Consider the following 24,022-nt stretch of genomic DNA (forward strand, 5'->3'; position numbering starts at 1 on the left):
TTATTTAGTGCTTTTTAAATGTCTGCCAATTAAGTATTACAATTTTCCCTGTAGAAGTACTGTCTGTTTTTTGTTAGATTTAGTCCAAAGAATATAATTTTTGTGATACTATTATAAGTGGTATCATCTCTTTAGTTACATTTACTGGCTATTTTTGCTTATGAATAGAAATGCTATCGCTCTGTTGACTTTCTATCTGGCCCCCTGGTAAATTCTCCTTTTATTTCTAAAACTTTGTCAAGAGACTCCTTTAAATTTTCTTTATAGTCAGTCATAGCATCAATTTTGTTACATTTATACCTAATATGCGTTAAGTAATATTATTATAGATAGTATCTTATTTTGAATTAGTGTATTTTTGGCTGGTGCATAGAAATCTATTAGCTATTTAAGATTAATCTTATATCATCCTCTCCATATTACAAATGAGAAAACTGAGCCCTAGGGAGTTTAGTGACTTGTCAAGGGTTATTACGCTAGTAAAAGTGGTGAGCTTAGATTAGAACCCATTCATTCTAACTATAAAACCCATACCACCCCTTCCTTACTTGTTTTCTTGCAGTACATAGCAAATTGTGTACAGGAAACCACCATTAAGAAGCAAATCACACAGAATCCCACTTTTGCTTTTTGCTTCTCCCGACATCACTTCACCCTCTTGCAGTTCATGATACTCTAATTAAGAACAGGCTGACCTGTTCCTATCCTTTTATATTCTGCTCCATTTATGACCAGGGTTTCAGACGGCTTTTCCAACTTTTCTGGATGTTCACAGCAAACTCACTAACTATGCATGTCTAGAAAAAACTTCCCCATGACATTAAGTACAAAACTCTTCTACAACCGTCAGAGAAAGTTAGTGTATAACTTAGCTAAGTCTTTAAAATATGCTATGCTTTCAGTGAGCTAGGATAATTCTTTTGGAGTCTTTCCACTCTAGTGGGTAAATTCACATTCAATCAATTTCTGAAAATACATGTTCAGTTGCCAATGGGCTTGCATTTTCATCTGCAGCTTATAATATGCAGTTGATGGGAAGGAATTGCTCCTGGAATCCTATTTTGATCTGTCAAACATTTTTCAAGCCTTGGTGATCTACTGATTAAATCTGTATACATACATTTTTATGAATTCGTGTTTCATAAGATTCAAAAGACCATAATCTATGGTAAGAATCACCCATCAATTAAAAAACAAAATCGAAGGTGTTCAGAAACTATACTAGACCCATGAGAAGGATCAGGGTGGAACGCAGTTTCCCATAATTTAAGAAAAGACAATTTTAGGGGAAAATCTGTGCAAAAGCAACTGAAGCAATTGTTCCCAGGCCAATGCTTTATCTTAATGCTACTATTCAGGACTAGATTTTGTAGCCAGACTATTCAGCTCAGAAAAGAATTACTTAAAACTATATAGTGTTTTTTTTTTAAAAAGGCCAGGCTATTGGTGGAAATTTTTAAGATTAGCAAAGGAAAAATTCAATACTAAGAATGATTACCATTCAGACAATTATTCTTATTTTCAGCGTATTTGTCAAAACTACTCATTATTATTTTTACATGGAGAGTTCACATCTGTTTACAACATACTTAAATGAAAAATAAAATTAATTATCCTCCTTATCCTTAGCTCCAGAGGTGAAGTCAAGGAAAGAGGATGAGTTTAATTTAGCCAGGATCACTTATCAAATTAAGGTCAGATTGGTGGAAAAAACAACAACAGAGTTCCTGAATCTACCCTTAGTCCCCGAACCACACTGCTTCTCTTGGGGCACTGGATGGAGGGTGAGTCAGGAATCCTGCCACAGGAGCATGCCAGCACTCTGTCCAGAGCTGGACCTGAGACAGACGCTGGTGAAAAGCGGGCCCTGAAATACCATTACTTATTAGTCACTGGCTAGGTGAGTTCTTCTAAAATGCTCTTCTCCTAAAATTCCCATTTGAAATATTATCGATGGAGCTTAAAATATGGGGACTTGGGCTTTTTGACACTGGCACTATTTCCAGGTGACAATCACCCACCCCTACAAATAGGGATTTCATCAATGTTCTGCTCATTCACTTGTCTGCTTGGGAGACGGTGGGAGCAGCTGGAATAAAGATTGTAACTATTCCTAAGAGTAGAATGATAGGGAAGGGGAGAAAAAAGTTCTTTTACGGCCATATGCCTGATGGCCCAAATATTCAGCCCTGGCATCCTTTTCTAGCCTGCCTAGTCAGAGGGTGCAGTGGACAAAAAGACAAACGGAAGAACTTACAACGTAAGCAAGATGTGACCTAGTGATTATAGCTGTGCTTTTACTGGCAACGGTGATGCTCAGAGAGGCGCCAGCAGCCAGCCGAGGCCCCCGGGCCTCGGACAGTGACACCTCCACCCTCACATCCACCGTTGCTGCTGAGATGCCGTCTGTAACTGAGATCTCCATGCTGTCCTCCCGGGCAGAGGATCCATCGTGTAGATACTGCAGAACATTTTCCTCTACATCCTCATATGTGAAAGTGTCACCTTTCAAGAATAAAACAAATTGCAAAAAAACCAATTACTTCTGGGAATAACACTTTTCATTTCCATAACACCTTTGTTCTCAGGATTTCAAAGTACATATAGGATCATAAACTCTGGGAGCTGTAAGCTAATTAGTCCAACCACCCACCCAATATAAGATTCCCTTTATACTACCCTTGCAAAAGGATTATTTAGCCTGTCCTACAACACGGCTTAAGGTGGGAGCCTCACTGTTTTACAAGGGACCTACTTCCACTGACGACAGCTGTAAAATTCTTTAAGTTTTTAATCATGTTGAGCCAAAATCTGCCTCTAAGCTTCACTCATCACTCTTCATTCTAGAGAATAAAGAACATGCTTCTGTTCTTTATGATAGCCCTTCTAGAATCTAATCTTGATACTGAAGATTTACTGAAAAAGTTAAGAAGAAGGTAAATTATGCTAGACAAACCTGTAAGAGATCTTTGTTCTAATTGAGAACATAAGGTTTTTTAAAATTAAAAAACACTTAGAAATTGAAAAATATATTTAAAGTTAGAAACCTAAACTGTGTAAGTCTAGAGTACTAACTTGTGATAGATCTGATAGGCGTGGTGTGAAAAAAAAATGTCAAGGTCATAAATGTCTAAGAAAAATAGGTTTAAACAAAATTTAAAATAAAAAAATTTTAAACAGCAGGATTCATTAGAATTCTAGAATCTCCAATATTCAATATTAAAGTTTATCAAAATTGTTTGGTCACAGAACGCTTTTTATGAAAAATTCTACTTAGTGCCATGGGTCCCAATGATTCCATGAGCACAAATGAGGAACTGGTCTTCTTGGATGTTTTATTCAATTCTATTTCTTCATAGATTATTGACTGCCATGTTTGATGTTATATAATGAAACAAAATAATTTATTTATTCTTTGTATTCATCTGCTAAGCCTTCTCTTTCAACATTGTGTTAATGTGATTTACTGGTGCTAGTGGTAATGTGCCTAAAAAAAGTAATAAAACTAATACTTTACAAACATCTTTAGAACTCATATATTAATTACACAAATATAGGTTAAATATAATGGTAAAAAACTGGGCTATGACTGTTATGCTCCTAACATAGTTCCTTTAGGATGCCAGAAATTTATCTTTTTTTTAATTTAACATCTTTATTGGAGTATAATTGCTTTACAATGGTGTGTTAGTTTCTGCTTTATAACAAAGTGAATCAGCTATACATATACATATATCCCCATATCTCCTCCCTCTTGCGTCTCTCTCCCACCCTCCCTATCCCACCCCTCTAGGTGGTCACAAAGCACTGAGCTTATCTCCCTGTGCTATGCGGCTGCTTCCCACTGGCTATCTATTTTACATTTGGTAGTGTATATATGTCCATGCCACTCTCTCACTTCATCCCAGCTTACCCTTCCCCCTCCCCGTTTCCTCAAGTTCATTCCCTACATCTGCGTCTTTATTTCTGTCCTGCCCCTAGGTTCTTCATAACCATTTTCTTTTTTTTTTTTTAGATTCCATATATATGTGTTAGCATACAGTATTTGTTTTTCTCTTTCTGACTTAATTCACTCTGTATGACAGAATCTAGGTCCATCCACCTCACTACAAATAACTCAATTTCGTTTCTTTTTATGGCTGAGTAATATTCCATTGTATACATGTGCCACATCTTCTTTACCCATTCATCTGTTGATGGACACTTAGGTTGCTTCCATGTCCTGGCTATTTATTGTAAACAGAGCTGCAATGAACATTGTGGTACACGACTCTTTTTGAATTATGGTTTTTTCAGGGTATATGCCCAGTAGTGGGATTGCTGGGTCGTATGGTAGTTCTATTTTTAGCTTTTTAAGGAACCTCCATACTGTTCTCCATAGTGGCTGTATCAATTTACGTTCCCACCAACAGTGCAAGAGGGTTCCCTTTTCTCCACACCCTCTCCAGCATTTACTGTTTGTAGATTTTTTCAGGATGGCCATTCTGACTGGTGTGAGGTGATACCTCATTGTAGTTTTGATTTGCATTTCTCTAATGATTAATGATGTTGAGCATTCTTTCATGTGTTTGTTGGCAATCTGTATATCTTCTCTGGAGAAATGTCTATTTAGGTCTTCTGCCCATTTTTGGATTGGGTTGTTTGTTTTTTGATATTGAGCTGCATGAGCTGCTTGTAAATCTTGGAGATTAATCCTTTGTCACTTGCTTCATTTGCCAATATTTTCTCCCATTCTGAGGGTTGTCTTTTCACCTTGTTTATGGTTTCCTTTGCTGTGCAGAAGCTTTTAAGTCAGAAATCTATCTTAACGATACTTCTTTTGTTCAGTAAGTTTTTTAAAAATCTGCCTTTGTGACTCCTAAGTGCCTATTTGTTGCTCTTACAAATTCAATGTACCTTCAAGGTCAAAGATTTGACACCCTCTCTCTGCAGAGATATTCAGAAAAATGCATTATTACATGCCTATTAGGAATTATATAAAGGTTTTGAGAAAATATAGATTGTCAGAATAAGTATACAGCATCCCAAGGTGACAAATTTGAAAGGGATAATATTCACTTCAATATATGAGAGCCGACTATTAAAAATTAGATTTAGTTGTGTTCTTTGCACTATTCTGTACTCCATAAACAATCAGCATGTATTATTCTTTATAATCAGGGAAAGCGCAATAAGTATTATTTTGGAAAGCTGGGCACATTACCACCCGTTTTTAGTGGGTGAAGAAACATGTAGTTTACACTCTCAGAGTCACAGTGCTTAAAATATTGTGAAGCTTCACAGACCAAAATAAGGAAGACAAATTTATCTCCATGAACAGACCATGGGAAAGTGGCAGCTGACAACTCATGTAAGGTCGTTCTAAATGCATTTACTCCAGGTTTCAGAAATCAACAAATTTTACCTACAACTTGAGGAAATAGCTTCATAGTTTTGGGGTGTGGGTAGTGGTACAGAGAAAGAAGTCCCAGATACTACAGCCAATGGACTAAACACTAAAGGTTTTTCCTTTCTACGTATCTCTTTATAGTTTATCCCACAATGTTGCTTTACTTCTTGTCTGAGACATAAAACCGACTGCAATGCGAGAACAATATTCTGTGATAACATATGAGAAAAGAGTCTAAAAAAGAACGAACATACGCATACGTATAACTGAATCACTTTGCTGTACACCTGAAACTAACACAACATTGTAAATCAGCTATACTACAATAAAATTAAAATATTCAAAAAAAAAAAAAGAAATCCAAGCAGGCCAATGACAGAGTGAGCAGCTACCTGAGGCCATGGGCCCTGGGAACCCAGCTGTGTACTTAAGGAGCACGCCATGCTGGGGAGGTTTCCGGAGCTCAAAGAGCAGTTCTTCAGGCACTGTCTCCGTGTCTCTTACTACCAACTGAAGTCCTGCAGTCAGGAGAATAGAGCATGGTGAGAAGATGTGTACATTAACAACTGTATACTCTGGGTACAGTAAAGCCCCAGGCCAGGCTGGAAGCCGTGTTGTGGGTAATCTGATGGGTAGAAGAAAGTGCTGTCTAATTTGAATCAACTACATAAAAGAGTGAAAACTTGATAATACAGTCAGTTCCCAAATTACAAGTAGGTTCTTCCAAAAGTTAACTTACGAGTAGGTAGTTCTGAATTCAGAATACCTTTTTTCTTCCATACAAATGAGGGAATGGTAGCCCATGAAAAGGTCAGTCCTGACTGACCGGGTAGGTTTCCTTCCAGAAAATACTCTTAAGAAATTGTGTTTGCTTTTCATCATTTCTTCCCTCCTCCTTTCTCTGAATCTACAGAAGAGCCAAGTTATTTTAACAATGGCTGCTCTGGCTATCACTGACATGAGAAGGAGTGGGGCAAAAGGGACAGTCATCTTTGTATCTGTGGCTTGTTTATAAGTTGGATGATAAGTAATTTTAGGCCAATACCCATAGGTAGGAACTGGATAAGGATGTGTAGAGCAAAGCTTACAAAAATCACAATACCCACTATTGGCTCTTAAGATGTTCTTGGTAAAAGAATAAACTTCTAAAAAGTAAGTATACTAATAGGTAAATAAAATCACATATAAAGCAGTTGGGCCAAATCTAACTCTTCACAGCTTCTGAAGGTTATGGTGACTTGTCACTCCTACTGTTACTCTTTACTTTCTAAAGAGAAAACAAGAGCAGTCATTGAAACCACTTCCCTCTCTTCTCTTCTCTGCTCTGTGTTACTTTATATTTTAGCGATGGCAACAAATCAAACTCCTAGAGACTGGAAAATAAATTCTGTGTTGTATTCAATCACTGAGCATTGGCTTCTGAAGGGTTTATTTCCTTTTCTCCATGCTGCTTCCATATGCATGGAAATGGGCAGAGGGATGGCTATGGATGAGATGCCTGCAACTTCTGGAAGAGAAGGTCATTACTTTTTGGTAACCATGAAGAGATTTATACAGGGACTGTTCCTGAAATATGGTTCCATTTCCAAAGCCATGTTTCTTTCAGGTTCCCAGTTCTTACCTATAGAAGTGCTGCCTCCTGGGCTGACTTTAAGCAGTGGAGCTGTAACCTGGAACACTGGTGGGAGCCGATCAATGCGAAGTAAGTGAATGGTGAGGGCCATCTCTGGACTTGTGTGCCCTCCATCCGAAACTAGAAAGAGTACACACACACACACACACACACACACACACACACACATCAGTTTGTAGTCTGGTCACCTGTAGGCTAGTTCTATAAATATGTAGCCAGAAGCTTTTTTAGATTACCTTAACACTTTGAAGAGATGCTTATAAATGGAAAATGTAAGCAAGCAAGATACTGTGAGCTATTCTACAAAGCTCTTTCTACTGAATAACAAAAAAGCTAAAACCATAACAACAAAGTCATTCTAAGAAGCAACTTTCACAACAAGGTGATATTGACAAATATTAGTGGAAGGGAAAGTAATACAAAATATGCACTCTTAGGTGATGCTGGTAGAAGCTTTTATTTATGGAATATTTTAGATTCAATTCATTCTTCCAGTGTTCCAGAGAAATATTTTTTTCAGGATATCTCTGTTAGAAATGATGTCTGTCTCATTAGAAAATAATTATTTAAAAGGATAGAAAATGTCTACACAGATCATTCTAATGTCATTTGTTTGGAAGTAAGCAGACCCATTTTTACCTGGTCATTATGCACAATGCACTAAATGGAAGACACCTTTGTGAATAAAACATTGACCTTAAGATTTTATCCCTTTGGATTACCTGACATCCAAGTGAGCATTGATCACTGGAGAGAAATGAAAGCAGATTTGCCAGACCCTTGATTCTTATTTCCACTTTCCTATATCTTAACACACCTTCCCTTCACTAAAAGCCAGGTTTGGAGGAACACCTGCACCACCCACTCATTGTTGTATTTATCTGCAGTGCCTGTTGAGAAAACTGCACTGTTGATATTTTAAATGTGTGGTATGCTTATACATGGGTTGGTTATAAGAAACAGGTTTCCTTCACTACTTTCTCGTGGACTTAGTTAACAAGTCAGTAGGAATCTGACCTCTATTTCAGCCAAGTGAACCATCACTTAGTGACTCCTGGTAATGATTCCAACAGGTTTTAGATTTGTCTTTTCCTTGAGAACACATCTAAAAGATGTGGTTGAATTTTATAAGGTACATTCCATGTCCTAGAGAAGTCCAGAAATAGCCCTACTGAAGGACAGAAGATAGTATCCCTGTGAGAATGAAGGTTTTATGGCTCTGGTCATTCAGTCAAATGTCAAAGTTATTGTATCTGCTTCTTTGTGCTCGATCTTTTGTGGTCTCTGGATGGTCAGAGGTAGGGACCAATGATTCTTAACTTTTGGGAGTTTGAGGACAAAAGTACAAACTTTTTCATAAATTTCAGTGGATTCAGGATTCTCTGAAGTCCCTGGAAACTAAGTTAAGAAGTCCCTTTATTAAATAAAAATAAATGATCGCAAAATACAATTCTATCTTTTTAATGTTTTACATTGATTTTATTTTTAAGTGGGGGGGGCCACCTCAGGGAGTCTTCATCATCCTTACCTTACAGAAGAGGAAAGGAAAGGCCCTAAAACAGCTTTGGTCATATTGCACAGCTGTCGGTGTGACCAAGGTATATCCTTGTCTCTATAAGTAAAGTGAGGAAAGCTGTTTTCTGGTACATGTAACATAACAACAAAATATACCATGAGGGTGAAGCTCTTTGCAAGCAAACATAAGAACTTATAATCAAAATTTAGTAATTACATGTCTAGCCCTCTCTTTAAGCAACGTTTTTGATTTCTCTGAGAGACAGTCAAACTGCCTCTTTGGTCAGATGCCTCCTGTAGGCACCATTCACCCTGTGTGTTTTCCTCGCTCTGGATGGTTCTGTAGAGCAACTGTGCTTGTCTTGAGCACTCGGGTCAGGAATATCAGTTTGCTGTCTCAGCTTAGCTGATTAACCAAATGAGCGGTTCTCCCTCATTCCATGGGTTAATGTCAGGGCTTGGGCTTCTTGCTGCCTTAGTTCATTATGTGTCCAAGTTAAATTTTTCTCTGAACAAAACTCTGCTAAAAGAGATGGCTTCTTTCCTACCAGATTCCAAAAGTTTTTCTCTTTTAAAAAAAAAGGAACCTCTTATACCTTTCACAACAGTCAACTCAAAATGGATCATGGAACTAAATGTAAGCCACAAAACTACAAACTCTTAGATGATAACATAGTAAAAAACCTAGATGACCTTGGGTATGGTGATACCTTTTTAGATATGACACCAAAGACACGATTCATGAAAAAAATAATCGATAAGCTGGATTTCATTAAATTTAAAAACTTCTGCTCTGTGAAAGAAAATGTCAAGAGAATGAGAGGACAAGCCACAGTCTGGGAAAAAATATTTGCAAAAGACAGATCTGATAAAGGACTCTTATCCAAAATGTACAAGGAACTCTTAAAACTCAACAATAAGAAACAACCCAATTAGAAAATAGACTTAAAACCTCAACAAATACCTCACCAAAGAAGGAACAAATGGCAAATAAGCATATGAAAATATGCCCATCATCATATGTCAGCAGATAATTGCAAATTAAAACAACAATAAGATCCTACTATGCACCAATTATAATGGGCAAAATTTGGAACACTGACAACACCAAATGCTTGTAAGGATGTAGAGCAAAAGCAGCTTTCGGGCTTCCCTGGTGGCGCAGTGGTTGAGAATCTGCCTGCCAATGCAGGGCACACGGGTTTGAGCCCTGGTCTGGGAAGATCCCACATGCCGCGGAGCAACTGGGCCCATGAGCCACAACTACTGAGCCTGCGCGTCTGGAGCCTGTGCTCTGCAACAAGAGAGGCCACGATGGTGAGAGGCCCGCGCACCACGATGAAGAGTGGCCCCGCTCATGGCAACTAGAGAAAGTCCTCTCACAGAAACGAAGACCCAACACAGCCAAAAATAAATAAATTAATTAATTAATTAAAAAGGCTTCCCCCCTCCGCCCCCCCCGCCTTTAAAAAAAAAAAAAAAAAAGGAGCTCTCATATATTGCTAGTGGGAATGTAAAATGGTTCAGCCACTTTGGAAGACAGTTTGGCTGGTTCTTATAAAACTAGACATACTCTCACTATACATACAATTCAGCAATTGCACTCCTTGGTATTTACCCAGAGGAGTTGAAAACTTAGGTCTACACAAAAAACCTGCACACAGATGTTTATAGCAGCTTTATTCATAATTGCCAAAACCTGGAAGCAGCCCAAGATGTCCTTTAGTAGGTGAATGGATAAACTATGGTACAGCTGGACCATGGAATATTATTCAACACTAAAAATAAATGAGCTACCAAGCTATGAAAAGAAGGAGGAATCTTAAATGCATATTACTAAGTGAAAGAAGCCAATGTGAAAAGGCTACATATTGTATGAGTACAACTATATGATATTCTGAAAAGGGTAAAACTATGGAAGACAATAAAAATAGTGGTTGCCAAAGGTGGGGGGAGGTGAATAGGCAGAGCACAGAAAATTTTTAGGGCAGTGAAAATACTCTGTATGATATTATAATGATGGAAATGCCGTATGGCAAAAATGCCATACCTTGGTCTAAACCCATAGTGTGCACAACACCAAGAGTGAACTCTAGAGCAAACTGGACTTTGGGTGATTATGATGTGCAAATGTAGGTTTATCCTTGGTAAAAAGTGTACCATTCTAGTGCGTGATGTTGATAATTGGAGAGGCTATGCTATGCATGTGTTGGGGCAGGGGGTATGGGGGAAATGTCTGTACCTTCCTCTCAATTTAAAACAAATATATTTATTTATTTATTTTGGCTGCACGGGGTCATAGTTGTGGCATGTGGGACCTTTAGTTGCGGCATGCAGGAATCTTTTAGTTGCAGCACGTGGACTTCTTAGCTGTGGCATGCATACGGGATCTAGTTCCCTGACCAGGGATCGAACCCATGTCCCCTGCATTGGGAGCACGGAGTCCCACCTGCTGGACCACCAAGGAAGTCCCCTTCCTCTCAATTTTGTTGTAAACCTAAAACTGCTCTAAAAAATTAAGTCCAAAGTAATTTTTTTTTTTTTTAAATCACTCAACAGTAAAAAAAAGAACCTTAGGCAGAAACAAGATAAATTAATTTAAGGTCGGCCCAAGGTCCATTTCCTTTACTCTGTATAATAGGTTCATGGATCATTTAACATAAAGTCCTGGAGAAGGTTAATAGTTAACCCCTTCACCTATTCAAGCTTTCAGGTAAGTATTGAGGCTTGGAAACCAAACTGGCACACTACCATGATACTTGTTTTGCATGACCATAACACAGACAGACAGACTAAATTAAATATCTCATACTCAGAGTCAGAAACTTGTATTAAAATCCTGGTTCTACTGCTTACCAGGTATGGAAACATGAGCAGATTACTGCTCTAATGACCCTTAGTTTCCTCAGCTTTCAAATGTTAAAATAAAACCTGTCCTTACAATATTGTTATTAGGATTAAATGAGACAGCTTATATTGTAAATTGTTTTGTAAAATGTAAATTGCTGTAATCTGTTGTATCTTATTACCGATGTATGAATTATCTAGAAGTCTGTCACTAGAAATGAGCTGATACTAGGTTCTTTTCAACAATGACAGAACACTAGAAAAAGAAATAAAAGGCATCTAAATCAGAAAGAAAGAAATAAAACTGTCACTATTTGCAGATAACATGATATTATATATAGAAAACCCTAAAGAGTCCACCAAAAACCAAGAGAACAAATGAATTCAGTACAGTTGCAGGATGCGAAATCAATAGATAAAAATCCGCTGCATTTCTATACACTAATAACAAACTAGTAGAAAGAGAAATTAAGAAAATAATCCCAGTTACAATTGCGTCAAAAAGAATAAAATACCTAGGGATAAATTTAACCAAGGAGGTGAAAGACCTGTACAATGAAAACTATATGACATTGATGAACGAAACTGAAGACATGAATAAATGGAAAGATATTCCACACTCATGGATTAGAAGAATTAATATTGTCAAAACGACCATAGTACCCAAAGCAATCTCCAAATTCAATGCAATCTCTATCAAAATTCCAATGGCATTTTCCACAAAAATGAGACAAACAATCCTAAAATTTGTATGGAACTACAAAAAAACCCCCAAATAGCCAAGCAGTCTTGAGAAAGAAGAACAAAGCTGGAGGCATCATGAGCCCTGATTTCAAACTGTATTCCAAAGTTATAGTAATCAAAACAGTATGGTATTGGCATAAAAACAGATATATAGATCAAAGGAACAGAATAGAGAGCCCACAGATATAAGGTCAATTAATTTATGAAAAAGAACAAAGACTATAAAATGGGGAAAGGACAGTCTCTTCAAGACATGGTGTTAAGAAAACTGGACAGCCATATGCAATAGAAGGAAACTGAACCACTAGCTTATACCATACACAAAAATTAACTCAAAATGGATTAAAGACTTGAACATAAGACCTGAAACTATAAAACTCCTAGAAGAAAACATAGGCGGTAAGCTCCTTGACATCAGCCTTGGCTTTTTGAATTTGACAACAAAAGCAAAAATAAATAAGTGGGACTACATCCCATTTGCACAGCAAAGGAAGAAGCTTCTGCACCGCAAAGGAAACCGTCAACAAAATGAAAAGGCCACCTACAGAATGGGAGAAAATATTTGTAAATCATGTATCTGATGAGGGGTTAATATCCAAAAAAAAAAAAAAAAAATATATATATATATATATATATATATATAAAGAACTCATACAACTTAATAGCAAAAAAACCCACAATCTGATTTTAAAAATGGGCAGAAAATCTGAAACATTTTTCAAAAAAGATACACAAATGGCCAACATGTTCATGAAAAGTTTCTCACTCACTAATCATCAGGGAAATGCAAATCAAAACCACAATGAGATATCACCTCACACCTCTTAGAATGGCTATCATCAAAAAGACAAAAGATAACAAGTGTTATGAGGGCATGGGGAAAAGGGAACCTTTTTATACTGTTGGTGGGAATGCAAATTGGTGCGGCCACTACAGAAAATAGTATTAAGGCTCCTAAAAAAATTAAAACTAGAACTGCCACATGATGTGGTAATCCCACTTCTGGGTGGGTATCCAAAGGAAATGAAATCAGTATCTCGAAGAGATATATGCACTCCCATGTTTATTGCAGCACTATTCACAACAGTCAAGATGTGGAAACAACCTAACTGTCCACTGGTGGATGAATGGATAAATAAAACATGGGAATATAATGTACACCATAGTGACTATAGTTAATAATACTGTATTGCATATTGGAAAGTTGCTGAGAGCAGATTTTTAAAGTTCTGATCACAAGAAAAAAAAATTGTAACTATACATGGTAACAGATGTTAACTAGACTTATTGTGGTGATCATTTTGCAATATATACAAATATCAACTTATTATGTTGTACAACTGAAAATAATGCAATGTTATGTGTCAATTATACCACAATAAAAAAAATAAAAAACCAATGACACAACCCTAAAATTTACTATTAATTCACGTGTGACTTTTTAACCCTCAAAGAAGAAAAGAATATCTGAGAGTTTGAGGGAGATGACTTTATCCCTACTAAGATTTATCCCTACCTGAAATATAATAGGACATATGGATGGTTGATTCTAAGGGAATAATCAATCCCAACTAAACAGCTGTTTAAGGATTTATGGTCATCCATCCTCACTCTAGACCTAAGTAAGAAAGCTTGTCTCTATTTTGCATCAGCATAGATGCCAGGTCTGATTCTGCTTTTGCTTATTGGCACTCAGCTTCTATTGTACTTGAACTAAAACTAGGATGCTGAGGTCTATACACAGCTATCACAGCTCACTGTCTGGGTCATAACACTTCCAACAGAAGGCTGTTTTATCTACATTGAAAATCTGTTGTTTAGTGTAGCCACCATCATTAATGATCTTAGCGAAATCAGCTGGATAACTTGCTGCAGCTTCTGCAACAGCACTTACTGCTTCACCTTGCACTTTTATGTTAAGAAGATGGCTTCTTTCCTTAAACCGCATGAACCTACCTCTGCTAGCTTCAAACTTTTCTTCTGCAGCTTCCTCATTTCTCTCAGCTTTCATAGAATTGCAGAGAGTTAGGGCTTTGCTTTGGATTAGGCTTTGGCTTAAGGGAATATTGTGGCTGGTTTGATCTTCTATCCAGACCACTAAAACTTTCTTCCTATCAGCAATAAGGCTGTTTTGCTTCCTTATCATTTCTGTGTACACTGGAGTACCACTTTTAATTTCCTTCAAGAACTTTTCCTTTGCATTCACAGCTTGGCTGTTTGGCACAAGAGACCTAGCTTTTGGCCCATTTTGGCTTTTGACATGCCTTCCTCACTAAGCTTAATCATTCCTAGTTTTTGATTTAAAGTGAGAGATGTGTGACTTTTCCTTCACTTGAAAACTTAGAGGTCATTGTAGGGTTATTAACTGGTTTAATTTCAATATTGTTGTGTCTCAGGGAATATGGAGGCCTGAGGAGAGGGAAAGAAAGAGAGGAATGGCCAGTTGGTGGAACAGTCAGAACACACACAACTTTTATTAAGCTTACTGTCTTATACGGGTGTGGTTCCTGGTGCCCCAAAACAATTACAATATTAACATCAAAGATCACTGCTCACAGATCACTACAACAAATATATTAATAATGAAAAAGTTTGAAATATTGCAAAAATTACCAAAATGTGACACAGAGACAGGAAGTAAGCAAATGCTTCTGGAAAAATGGCACCGATAGACTTCTTTACACAGCGTTGCCACAAACCTTCAACTTGTAAAAAATGCAGTATCTACGAAGCACAATAAAGTAAAGTGCAATAAAACGAGGTAAGCCTGTATGTGCCAATCACTCTTTTGGGAGCTTTACACATATGTAATTATTATTTATTATCCTCATTGATGGATAAGGCATTCAGGTACAGAGACGTTAAGAAACTATTCCAAAGTAGGCTGAACCCCAGGCAGACTGGATCCAAAGTCTAAGATCTTAATCATTATTACCTCTTTTTAATAGATATTAGGACAAGTTGAAACTGGGCTTAAAGAACACTAATCTTTGGTATCCTTGGTGGATTATAATTATTTTTTTCTATGAATACAAAGTTAAGCTATTACTATTTTAACGAGCCATGTGATTATTTTAGAAGAAACTTATGTAACTTTTAAGTTGTTCTTAGAAAATAGCTAAAAGTAATGATGAAGAGAGCAAAAAGAAGGAAAAATTCCATTTTCTAATAAAATTGAGATTAAAATTTTCACCTGTGAAGTGGAATTTCACTGAGTCTGGGAGACCTGAAAGAACAGAAGAGAGAAAATCAGTATACTAAACATTTTGGGGTCAGAAATAGATGGGAAAGGTACAAAATATAGGGCAGAGGTTAGACAAGTAAAGGACAATTTAACCTAAATTATTATGACTTAAGGGAAGATCACCAGGTTGTCTGCTAATGTTATGTTGACTTTAATGGTGCCAACACTAATTTTAAGTAACAAAAAGAACCACAGAGTGGAATAATTTTATATCACATCAGTTAGAGTGATTTATAATACATTCATTCAGATCCCATTTTACCAGTACATAAAATCCTACAAATCGGTGAATGTGGGTGATGTTGTATATCACTGACAAGGCTTTCTGGTGGGTCAATTCCATTGTAGAATATAGTGATGCCTGGGACATTGATTTACACACTATAACAGTGTAAGAGATTTATCTCGTGGCATTTATCCCGTAGATTACACAGGATAGGAGTCTGCTCTCTCTAAAAAGCTCTAGGAACACAGGCGATCATAGTGGATTCGGAAATAACCTCAACCAGGGCTGACATGTTTTCTTTCCCTCTAAGCCCAGGATAACCTGAGTTTCTTGTAAAGTAGGTCTTGTAAAGTTGGGGTTAGAGGACCATGAACATTTTCACTGGCTATGAGTTATCCAGTTAGTAAACACTGGGGATACTCTTAGAGAAGAGGTCTATCCCAGAGCTTAGGGATTTTCAATCTAATTGAGGAGTTAATTATTTTCTAGACAATTGCATCTATAATGGCATATTAAATAATGGCAAATATTACTTTAAATGTTTGCCATACTTGAAAACATAACTCTAAAATTATTCAACCCGTGTTCAACTCACCATAAGAAATCACCAACTGTTCTGTATGATTAAAGCTACTATATAAAAATAATACTCTATATTAATCGTGTTATGTGACACATACATCTTAAAGATCATAAAGAAACAGGCTTCAAGATTTTTAGAATCATTCCAAAGCACAGAAATATTTAGGGGTAGGGACTTAAAACTCAGCAGCTTTGAATACTGGGTCAAGGGGAGACATAATGGGTGGCAAAGGATTAAGGCTATCTTGGCTTAGTGGAAGGGCACACACTTGCTTGAATTAGAAATGTAGTTATTCTTTTGCTCAATCTTCTCTTCTCTAAAAAAGGTGTCTTCGTCAAATCCTGGTTTTAATCCCAAAGGTTGCCTACATGGGACCTTCCATGAAGTATGGCACTAGATTCCCCTCATCCACATGCCCATCTGTCCTGGCTTCGTCCTCAAATCACTCCCATCACTGCAGTCAATGAGATCCTTATGAAAAGGCATCCTCCTATATCTTAAAACCTCCACCAGGTTCTTATTGTTCTTGGGATAAGGCTCCAAATCCCTGCAGTCTCACAGTGGCCTTAAGGTCTGCCCTCTATCTCTCCCTCCAGGCCCATCCCCGCTCTGTTCAACCCTCCACATTCCAGACACAATGACTTTTTTCAGTGCCTAGAACGTCACGTTCTCTCCCTCCCGGGGCCTCTGCACAGGGACATGTGCCCTTCCTTCAGGAATGCTCTCCCAGTGATCCCAACACACACACTTAGCCTAGTTAGCTTCTACCCACCCCTCTTCTGTCAACATCTCCCTGGGGCAGCCTGCAGTGGACCCTCAGTCTAGGTCAGTCTTGCTACGTCCAATTCCACCACTGAACATTCTTCCTTCTTTTTAGCGCTCTTATCTCAGCCTGCAATTAAACATTCATTACTGGGATGATTGAACAAATTCTGTCTCTATACCTAGGATCTCCAAACTCACCAAGACCAGGATTCCTGCCTCTTTTTTGCTTACCACTAGATCTCCAAGGCCCATTCGGGCCTTGCCATACAGGAGGCACAAAATAAGGCTTTATTAAAAGTATGCCCTGAAGAACCACAAGGAGCAGCTTGGGTGCCTCAAAATAGAGAAAAAAAGCATTACCAGCAAAGGAGAAGGCCATGATCTCCTGGAGGTGGGGGGCTGCAGTGGGGGGACGGTACATGATCTTGCCCTGGTTAATGTCTTCCTGGGTGAAATACCGGATGGGAGAGTGAGGCTGGTCCCTGTGTTCGATGATGCCTAGCAGGAAGAGAGACAGCATGAGCAATCAACAGTAATTCTGACGGCTGACTGAATGATCAGAGCCATAAAGCTGCCTTTCCCACTGGTGGAAGTCTTTTATCCTTCAGGAACAATTGCTCTCAGGTTGTTCTTGGTACACTGTTCTTCAGTTATTCAAGAAAAGGGCAAATCTGAAACCCAGATACTCTTGACTAGGCCTCATTGACCATAAACAATAGTAAGATGCAAACTACTGCCCCCTAATGTAGCTTAGACCTGGGAATTCTGAAGTCATAGACACTGTACCATAATTATGAGATTCTCTCAATTGAGTTTAAGTTCAAAGGTCAAGGTCGCTACAAAAATGGCACAGGCTGGTCTCCTGGTGAGGCTGTAAAATTTTTTTTCAATCTACCCTCTTTCCTTCAGAAACTCCTTAGTCTCTATGATGACCTTTGGCAATAGTAAGATGTATCTTGATTGTTCTAAGATCTGGATTTGCAATTCTCACTAAGTTATAAATGCTTTAGGGGCTGCAGATTTGCCTGTCATTTCTAAATTTTGCAGGTACAGAACTGATGCTATGATCATCTTTCATGTCCTACTTACTCTTTAAAAGGAGGACACTAATTCAGCTTCTGAGGGACTGACAGACCTACAGCCATTCAGGCTGCTGGTCTGAAAGAACATCTCCACCCTAGCAACGGAGGGAGGACGACTCTAGCTATGGCTTAGCAGATTAAAAAAGAAGACGGATGACTTTTAGTCTTTTAATTTCTTTGGACTTTATCAAAAGGGAAATGAAATTTAATTTCTCCTTAGGAGAAATTGATAATGTGAAAGGCTTATAGCTAAGGCAGTGGTTGGACTTGGGAGAGCAGCCTCAGAGACAGCAGCAGAAGTGTCTTTGTAGAAGCTGATCTCCTCGCTGTGAGGCACACACACATCTCTTTGGGCACAGGCTTGGCTTGGTAGCTGAGCCCAAAGTTAAGGGATCTGAAGGCTGGGGACTGATGGCCAGGGCCCACCTCTCCTCTAATTGTAGTTCCACATTACCATGCTCCTGTACGAGAGCACGGAACCGTGTGCTGACACATGTTGGTCACGATGGGAATTCCAGAGTTGTGAAGCATTTGACATGACAGATACTAAATGGTCTTCTGGGTCAATATCTCCTTAATGAGAACATTTGCACATTCTCACAATTACGAAGTTTCCTTCCCCTTCATTTGGGTGACCGATAATACTACTGTAAACGTATTTGGTTTTTTGAAGCTAACAGGGTATTCATATGTAGGAGCACTATATAAACTTACAGAAGTCATAAACAGAATTTATTACCTGGGTTAAAAAAAGAGAGGAGGGGGGCTTCCCTGGTGGCGCAGTGGTTGGGGGTCTGCCTGCCAATGCGAGGGACGCGGGCTCCGGCCCTGATCTGGGAGGATCCCGTGGGCCACAATTGCTGAGCCTGCGCAATTGCTGAGCCTGCGCAATTGCTGAGCCTGCGCAATTGCTGAGCCTGCGCAATTGCTGAGCCTGCGCAATTGCTGAGCCTGCGCAATTGCTGAGCCTGCGCGTCTGGAGCCTGTGCTCCGCGGCGGTGGGGGCCCGCGATGGTGGGAGGTCCGCGCGCCGCGGTGGGGAGTGGCCCCCGCTTGCCGTGGCTGGAGGGGGCCCTCGCGCAGAGGCGGGGACCCAGCACAGACAAAAATAAAAAATAAAAAAAAAAAAAGAGAGGAGGAGAGACTTATCCATGTGGGGGAGAAACTGAGTACATGTGGCTCAGCCCCCACTGGGCTCTCTGGCGGAGCTCCTTGTCCTTAGCGCATGCTCAGTCTGGTCCACTCGCCTATCAGAACCTCACCAGGGCAGGCCCTGTGTCTACAAGCAGCGCGTGGGTCTGTCCAGTTCTGCCTGTGCGTGGGAGGGGAACTCATCCAGTGATGAAGTTATGTGCACACTATGTTCTCCAGGCCAGCTCTGTCAGTACCAAAGCTGACACATTCATCTCCATCTGTCCGGCCACAGGGTCTCCCTCTCAATTGGTTCTCAACTCAGAGGACAGGAACAGAGGTGATGAATAATTGTTACTCCTTAAATCTCAACAAGTAGAAGCAGACAGAATTCCAGAGCTTTTAAGGCTGGTCAACAAGTAGAAGACAATAGCACCACTCAAAAGATCATTTACTGCACGCCTTACCTTGACTTGGATGCAAAGGTAGAGTGATATTATATATTATCTTTCCACTTGGTCTCTCAGAGTTTACAAAGGAGAGAGAATGAGGCTGAATCACAGTCAGGCCGTCCTCCCGAGCCTACACAAAGTTTAAGAGAGAAGAAAAAATAGTGTGACGAAAACAAAAGCCAGAGGCAAAAACAAACCTCATTAAAAAAAAAAAAAAATCAACTTACTCTGTTAGTCACATAAAGCAAAATTTTCTCTGAGAGTTCAACAGAAGGATCTGGTCTCCTTGCAGATTCGTCCCGGCTGACCCTTCTCTCCCCTGCCCTTGGCCCCCTGGGTTTATGTTGGTGCATGCTGTGGGTGTCCCAATATGATCACTTCTCCCTAGTTGGAACTCACAGTGGTACATGTGTGGAAATGAGCCATCACAGCTGGCTATTCTTCTATTCACAGCTGGATCCCCACAGCTCTGCTCCTCTAATTTAGCGGGCTAAGATTATATCTGGTGAGAATTTCTCCCAACCCCCCAGCTTACTAGTGGGAACTGTGATGCATTCTTTTCTTTTTTTAACTTTGATGGTTTCAAATGGCTAAAGATGAACTCACCTCAAAGGCCAAAGAGGCTCACCATTTGAATTCAGAGATTTAAGAATTATGTGTTTATTACAGCTTATAACAATAGTCAATATTTCTCTTCATCTCCATCGTACTATTCAGAAGAACTAGATACTGCTTTTTGCTTCTAGCTTTCAGGACCCAGTGAACTAGTCAAGTGAAATTAATCTGAAGGCCAATGTGTGTGCAGCTTTCACAATCCATTCACCTGTGTATCGTCACAACCCATTAACAGCTGACAACATTAAAAAAAAAAGGAGAGATTCAGAATTCCGTGACCAGACCTAACAGAGATTTGGGGACAGCAGCAAAAACACAGAGTGGGGAGGAGAAAATGGAAAAGGAGTGTGAGCACGGGCCCCTTGCCTGGGTCACACATGCCGATAATAAAACAGAACAAAAATATCCGCTCATTGCAGACTCTTCCGAACTGACCCTTGAAGAGTTAAGAGTTTGACATGCTCTCCTGCTCTTTCAAGCTCTGCTACTTTCAGAAGGAATTTCCCACTTAGGAAAGGATTGAGTAGGGCTCAGTAATTCTCATGGAGGAGGGCGTGGTGTTCTTCCTTTTACCAATGAAAAGATTGAACATTGCAGTTGCTTCGTAATTGTCCCCAAGGCATACTCCTCCTGGGAGAGGCAGCATTTGCAGGTTAGGACAACCCCCTATTTCAGGTCATTGCTCAGGTCTGGAATGTAATGAGCAAGGAAAATCAGAATTGCAAATAGCAGCTGGTCTCTCACCCTAAAATAAAACATAGGACAACAAAAGAAAAATATATGCCCTATGTAAGGTGTTTACAGCCCATGCATGCGTGCATACATCTATAATGTGTACACGTGTGGGCACAGATACACGGACAAAAAGTGCAGGGTGAGTACATTGTTCAGTACCATTTGCCACCTTTTAATCTCAAAACCATCAAGATACCTGAAAATTCTCAAAGTATTCTGGGATATTTTCGAAAATTTAGATGTCCCTAAAACAATAAAGTGGTAAGAAAAAAGAATTATCATGGACCTAGGACGACAGAAAAGGGAAATGTGTTCTAGCCAAGAAAACATATGTTTTATTATAGATTTGTTGATACTATTTCTTTACTAATAGAAATTGACACTAAGCAGAAAAGGCGAGGACTTGATTCTCTGAAGAAAGCAATATTGAGGTTGAGCTATATCCAAGTTTTAATATTGGCTATTTGAAATGTTCAATATTTATCAATTAAACAGTAAGAAATGAGAGACTAAAGTTAATGGAAATCATTATAGAAGACACTTATTTTTTTATTAAACTATCTGTCAACAAAGGAAGATTATAGAATAATGGTTTCCATAATACCCATATTACCTCTGAATACATCCAGAATCCAACCACTTCTCCCCATGACATTGCTACCATCCTGCTGGGAGCCACATTCTCTCACCTGGATTACCACGATGGCCTCCCAGCTGCTCTCTTGCCCTCCCGCAACAGTCTATTTCAGCACAGCAGCCAGCATGATGCCTTTAAAAAGGACGCTAGACCTCTACTCAACATCCTGCAATAGCTCTCCATGTTACTCAGAATCAAAAGTCCCTACAATGGCCTGTGACGCGGACATGGTCCGGAATCTGCTCCACCCCCATCCGCCCACTTAGCACATCTGTGAATTCATGCAGATTCCTCTGGCTTCCACTTACTTTGATCCAGCCATACTACCTTCCTTGCTGTTCCTTGAATATCTAGGCATGCTCCTACCTTGATACCTCTAAATGAATGGTTCCCTGGGCCTGGAATGCTCTTTCCTCAGGTATCTGAACAGCTATCTCTCTTACCTTCTGCAAGTCTTTCTTCAAATGTCATTGTCTTAAGGTAACCTACCCTGACCACCTTATTTAAAATTACAACCTAGGTCTCCCCTGCTACATTTCCAATCTTCTTGGCCCTGATCTACTTTTTGTTTTATCATAATACTTCTCACTAACATGCTATATGTGAGTTGCTTATTTATTTTGTTTATAACTTATTGTCTATTCCCCTCCCCCAGGAGAATGTAAACTCCATGAGAACATGAATTTTTGTTTGTTCATGGACCCCAAGCACCAAGCACACGGCACATGGAAGTGCTCGACAAAAATTTGTTGAATGAATGAAAAAATATTATTATGAAAATAATTAAGCTAGTAATAAAAATACTTTAAAAAACAACTTCATTGATAATTTTTTAAGAATATTTTTTCACTGTATTTCAATGTCATCTAAAGAATTAGAGAGGCAAACATTTGAACACTTAAGATATAGCAAAGTGTGCATGACTAACATCTTTAAACTTCCAGGTCAGAATTTATAAACGACATTATCATTTCACCCTCCATTAAAAAAAAAAAGAATTTCCCATGTTGACTGTCATTCTACCAAAGCAGCAAAGCCCATGGCGGGCCTGAGAAATCACACACCCATGAATGATGAGATGAGATAAGTAAAAGAAGGTCCTACCGTCTTCTCACATGGTTTAGTTAGGACAACAAAATTAATTCATATATTCATGTATTCAACACATTTAATTAATTCATATATTCATGTACTAAATTTTTAGTAAGAATCTACTATGTGCAAGGTACCAGGCAAAAAGCTGTAGAAGATACAAGATGAATCAGATATAGACCTTTTCCTCAAGGAATTTCACTTTTCAGTGGGGGAAACTCATAAATAGCTCTAAGGTAGAAAATGCTAAGTAGTGTGAAAGACTCAGATAAAGCACAACAGTAATTCCAAGGATAACAAGACATTTCCAGAGACTGCAGATAATAATTCTACTAGTATCTGAAATGTCTCAAGAGAAAACATAGACACAGACACCCATAGCCATAAAACAAATACAGCAGGCCCAGGCTTGAGTCCATATCACAAAAAGAGCAGCTGTTCTAACTGGATCCCTGTTAGCCTCAGTAAGAATGGTTTTAAGAGAACTCTTGCTACAGCAATCACTCTGGAAGCAAATGAAACCAGGAAAGAAAGGCCTTTTCCTCAAGTGGTGACCTTGGGCAACCCAACCCTGAGTACCGCAATCACTTAAAAAAGGAAATAATCAATCTTCTTTCACATTAAGAGATAACAGAATTTATTTCCCCTTTAAGAGAGGACTTGGAAATATGATATTCAAAGTGTGTGTGTGTGTGTGTACCCATATAATTAATTTGTTTGAATTCGAAGGTCATACAAGAAGATATTATTAGCCATGTGAAAGTAGGCCTGAAAATATTCACTTAGTCAACAAATATTTACTAAGCAACTATTTTATATAAGGCATTGTGCTAGATGCTGAGGAAGATACCAAGATTAATAAATCAAAAAAAAATAATAATAAATAAATCAAAGATTTTGCCCTTAAGGATCTTCTAAGTCAAATAGTGGATGATTACTTGGAGAACTGGGAGTTGATGTGAATCTATTAACTTACTTGAAGAATCTGACACTATCTATGCTGTGATATGCATGTCTTCAGATCCCCTTGCCCAAACTTGATGTATATTCTAAATGTACACATCTCACGCATGTCTATATATATATGATATATGTGTATACATATCTTATATATATGCATGCATATAATTCTGATGAACACTACATACCAAACCATAAGATCCCATTTAAAGGATCTTAGATTTGATGAATAACAGAATTACAGAAATGCCACAGAACAAATTTTCATGTAGGCAGGTATTTGATTATATCGCTTCTCATTCTGTGCAATCTTCCTGGGGAATCTCAGTGATTTCTGAGGATTTAACCACTACCTGCCATTAATGATTCTCA

General features: G+C 38.7%; 1 protein-coding gene across 1 annotated transcript in view; it reads right to left on the bottom strand.

Moving 5' to 3' along the window:
* Positions 1-24,022, bottom strand: part of FRAS1 (Fraser extracellular matrix complex subunit 1) — a 440,782-nt gene that overhangs the window by 96,886 nt on the left and 319,874 nt on the right. Inside the window, exons 33-38 of the mRNA XM_068542136.1 lie at positions 19,627-19,741; positions 17,307-17,444; positions 15,322-15,354; positions 7,011-7,142; positions 5,782-5,907; positions 2,258-2,505 (exon numbers count right to left, since the gene is read on the bottom strand). Coding sequence (XP_068398237.1) covers positions 2,258-2,505; positions 5,782-5,907; positions 7,011-7,142; positions 15,322-15,354; positions 17,307-17,444; positions 19,627-19,741 — 792 coding nt within the window. The remainder of the gene's footprint in view (positions 1-2,257; positions 2,506-5,781; positions 5,908-7,010; positions 7,143-15,321; positions 15,355-17,306; positions 17,445-19,626; positions 19,742-24,022) is intronic.

The sequence above is a fragment of the Eschrichtius robustus genome, chromosome 4 (assembly GCF_028021215.1).
Source record: "Eschrichtius robustus isolate mEscRob2 chromosome 4, mEscRob2.pri, whole genome shotgun sequence".
Classification (NCBI taxonomy): Eukaryota; Metazoa; Chordata; class Mammalia; order Artiodactyla; family Eschrichtiidae; genus Eschrichtius; species Eschrichtius robustus.